The 4,044-nt window shown below is 33.1% G+C and overlaps 1 protein-coding gene across 1 annotated transcript; it reads left to right on the plus strand.

Moving 5' to 3' along the window:
- The first annotated feature begins 1,012 nt into the window (after window positions 1-1,012).
- LOC117683442 (dentin sialophosphoprotein) lies at window positions 1,013-1,516 on the plus strand. Its single transcript, XM_034452615.2, has one exon. It carries the CDS (start codon window positions 1,013-1,015, stop codon window positions 1,514-1,516), a length of 504 nt encoding a protein of 167 aa, XP_034308506.2.
- The last annotated feature ends 2,528 nt before the right edge of the window (window positions 1,517-4,044 follow it).

Below are 4,044 nucleotides of genomic sequence, written 5' to 3' on the forward strand. Positions count from 1 at the left end.
GCATATTTCCGCTTTCTGCTATCAATGCATCCAGTCAAAACAAAAACCAGGAATCAAAATTACTTTTTATTGTTCTTTGATATTATGACATCATTAATATTGCTTTGTTATGCTTTATTCTTCATAAATAGAGTCTTGAATATCATATTCAAAGAATTTGACGAACAAAACAATGTCAATATATACATGTATTGATTATGACAAATTTGAAAAGATACGAAAAACATTATGTTAAACGAATAAGATAAATAGATATCATGTTTTGTGAAAGTGGTCAGAGTTTTTGTCAAGCTATAACACAAAGAAAACCCAATTTCTGAAATATTTGAAATAATTCAATTGTAAGTGATGTCATTGTAAAATGATTCTATCTGTCCGGTCATTTATCTTCAAGTCTTATAGTAATATGCTGATTTGCTTTAAACATATTATTTAAGGTGGTATGGGACATCCATAGATATTAATGGAGAATAAAGTACATAATTATTGAAATACTTTCACTGGTTTAGATTTTTGAAATTTTACAATATTTAACCAAAAATAGCTTTTTGAGAGGTAAAAATTGTATTAAAAAACTGGTGTTGGATTACAATTGCCGATTAAAAATCTTTTAATATAGACGAATAAATACAATATTTATGCCAAATCATGGCCAAATTAGACGCCGAGATGACTTTCAAGTTCAGTAATACATGTTCTGTGAATAGTGTTTGAGCTTCAAAAAACATGTACATTATTCTTGTACTGATAATAAAATAATTACAACAGTTTAAAGATATTAACGCTATATGGTCTGTAGTTTACTATATGAAAGCACCTAATCTGTGACACACCCATAGACAACCACATTATGCAATATTTTTTTTTTTTAGGGGCGCCGCTTCAAAATTAAAATTAAGAGGCGTTTCTTCAGGGGGTTTCCTTCTATATAAATGATGGCAAAGAAAGAACATTCACTGGAATTTAACTAGTAACTTCTTCATATACTGTGCTCTTGCATTTTTCATTAATGATGAAGACCATTGTAGCCTTGCTAGTATTGACGTTTCTAGCCTTGACGTCTGCTAAGAAATTGTCAATTGTAGATGTTTTACGTACGGTTAGAGACGCTGGTGATGGTGACTTTGAAATCGTTCTACGAAGAAAACGCAATGTAGACCAATTACCTGCTGTCAAACCGTACTACTTTGACCACGACAGTCATCGTCACAAAAGATCCAAAAAAGTCAAAGAAGATAGTAATGACAGCGACGAAGATAGCGATGGTGATAGCGATAGCAAAGAAAGCCACGAATCGAATCAGCACGGACATGGATCTGGTAACCATGGTTGCAATTGCTGCTCGTGTAACTGCTGCAACAATGGGTGTGGACAAGGAGATAGTGAAGAGGGTTCCAATACCAAGGACGGAAGCAACGAAGGTTCTGGGGACAAAAGCAGTGAAGGATCTGGGAACTCAAACGAAGACACAAGCGACGGCAATGACGGATATGGTAGTGGTTTGATGGGGAAATAGTCAACAGGAAAAACTGAAGCTCAAATGATGTATCATAATTATATTAAAATCTGCTGTAATAATGGGCTAAATAGTTCCAAAATTATGTATCAAATTCGTCACTGTATTAAATGTGTGTATTTTCTGAACATTGGTTGTAAAAGAGAACCTGAAAAGCATATGTTTTTTATATTTTGTATTTTGATTTAATATTATATTCAATAGTCCTTTAAAAGATTATAAATGGTATACACATGTATATACAATGTAAATGTGAACATTTAAACATTTGTAAACCGTTTTATAACCGGAACATTTAAATAAAACAATTAGAATCATTCTTGAATTTTTTCAGTGTTGGTGTTGGTAGTCGTCGCAGACAATATAAATAGTGCCGGTTTGGGAGGGTAACAGTTTCGCGTCGGTTTACAATGGTTTTGGGGGGTTTCAATTTTAACCCCCCCCCCCCAAAAAAAAACAAAAAACAAAAAACAAAAAACAAAAAAAAACTGGCACTATTTATTTTATTATACTAAATGTCTCAATTTTAAAGAAATCTTTACTACATTGTTTGACGTGACCTCACTGCAAACCGTACGCATAATTTACGCGCATGTAACAATTCTTTGTGTTGTCCGTTGCCAAATGTGTTGCTGTGATAAAATGGATTATAAACTGCATCTAAACTAATCAGATTTTAGTATTTAACATAATATACATTTGGATACATGTATTTTACGTGATATCGAAAAAGATAGCTTTAATGTAACTAACAAATCGGTGATAGCTGCAGTTACAATTTGCTATTTAAAACACTACTATTTTATATGTGCTTCCTCTTACGTGCGATAAAAAAAATGGAAAATGCATTTGTTGGCGCCAGAGTTCTCATTGTTAACAGATTTGGAAACAAGAGGCCCAATAGCCACATCGCTCACCTGAGCATCACTGGCTTTATGTGGGCGTTCAAAGGATACTGTGCCATGTGGCCCTTCGGTAGATTAACCAAAAATGAATATCCGAATTTTACACTTATTTTTGCATATACTTAATCTTGGACATATTTACCTTTATTGAATACCATTTTTACCAAATTTAAGATCATATGCAATATCTATACTACTATATTAAAATAATAGACTCGAATTTTTGGGCTTTAGTACCGAGAAATCGGAAGAGTACTGTCTTTTGTTTTCTATATTTAAAATATCATGGAGTACTTGAGGTTACCAATTTGTTTTTATTCTATTTTTAAATCAAGCTTCGCTAATTAATAATCAACGAAAATTCCTTTAAAACTTCGGAACTTATCTGGATTTTTTGGATTTTACAATCTTGCGCATGCGCATTACATTCACGCTTAATCACGGGAGGCTAAGTTTACGTTTCCATAATATCACATTTGCTTGGATAAACTTGAAACGATACGTGTAAATTTTGATTGAAAATTTGCTATCTATTCTGTTCATCAAAGAAAATACAAGATAAATATTACATGTAAATACGTCAATTTTAATGGAGTTGGAGAAAAACACATGATGTATCGTATAGTGGTTTAAATCTATAACGTCATGGAAAAGTATATATAACGTTACACCTTTATGACGTCATAGTATACTGACAGAGCAATTGCGATTATAGAGAAATAATTGCAGCTCCTCCTTATGGGCTAACAGTGGGAAAGAACAATGGAAATGCAAATATAGCGAAGTGACTTTCATTCCCCTGTGACTATATTACATGTTGTAAACTTGACGGATATAACGAATTATGCTTATAACGAAGCAAAATCGCCCGTCCCTGGTGCTTTGTTATAACCGTGTTTTACTGTATTAAGCTCAATTTACTTCACATAAACGGCACAAATATATTTTGGATGTTTCAAATATTCCCTTTGCACATAAACTGTTGCAGAATAACCAAATTAAATCCATTTCCGTTCAACTTCAAGATGTCTGCTTCTACCTCTGGTTTTCGATATATGACATATGACATATCGAGCCCGAAGTTAAACTGATTGACCCCCATTCTCTCTGTCTTATTATTATTTTCGTAAACTACTTAAATTTGAAACAGAATTAGCCCTTAATTTTTGCAATTTATATTTTCCTTCCCATAAGGATGATTTATGCTAAATTGCGTTGTATTTGGCTCAGTAATTTGGTTGAAATTGGCCAAGCGGTTTTAAAGAAGAGGTTCAAAATGTAAAAAAGTTTAGGGACGGACAGACAGACGGACGGACAGGCGGACGACGGACAAAATGTGATTAGAATAGCTCACTTGAGCTTTCAGCTCAGACTCCGATTTTACAAAAAAAACCTGAAGTTTTTACCTAAGTTTAATCTCAAATCCTGAGAATTTACTCAGCTGAGATTTTTTCAAACTGCATTTCACAAATCAAACTTAGTCATTTCTCAGCTGAGTTGAATTTTCTACTTAGCTGAGTCAAGAATTTTCATTGTCACAAGTGGCTCCGTATCACTTCTCCTGTTTTGTTTTTATTTATTCTTAATAAAAACAATCGTCTGCTTATGTTTTCAACAGAGGAA

The sequence above is a fragment of the Magallana gigas genome, chromosome 10, assembly GCF_963853765.1.
Source record: "Magallana gigas chromosome 10, xbMagGiga1.1, whole genome shotgun sequence".
Taxonomy (NCBI): Eukaryota; Metazoa; Mollusca; class Bivalvia; order Ostreida; family Ostreidae; genus Magallana; species Magallana gigas.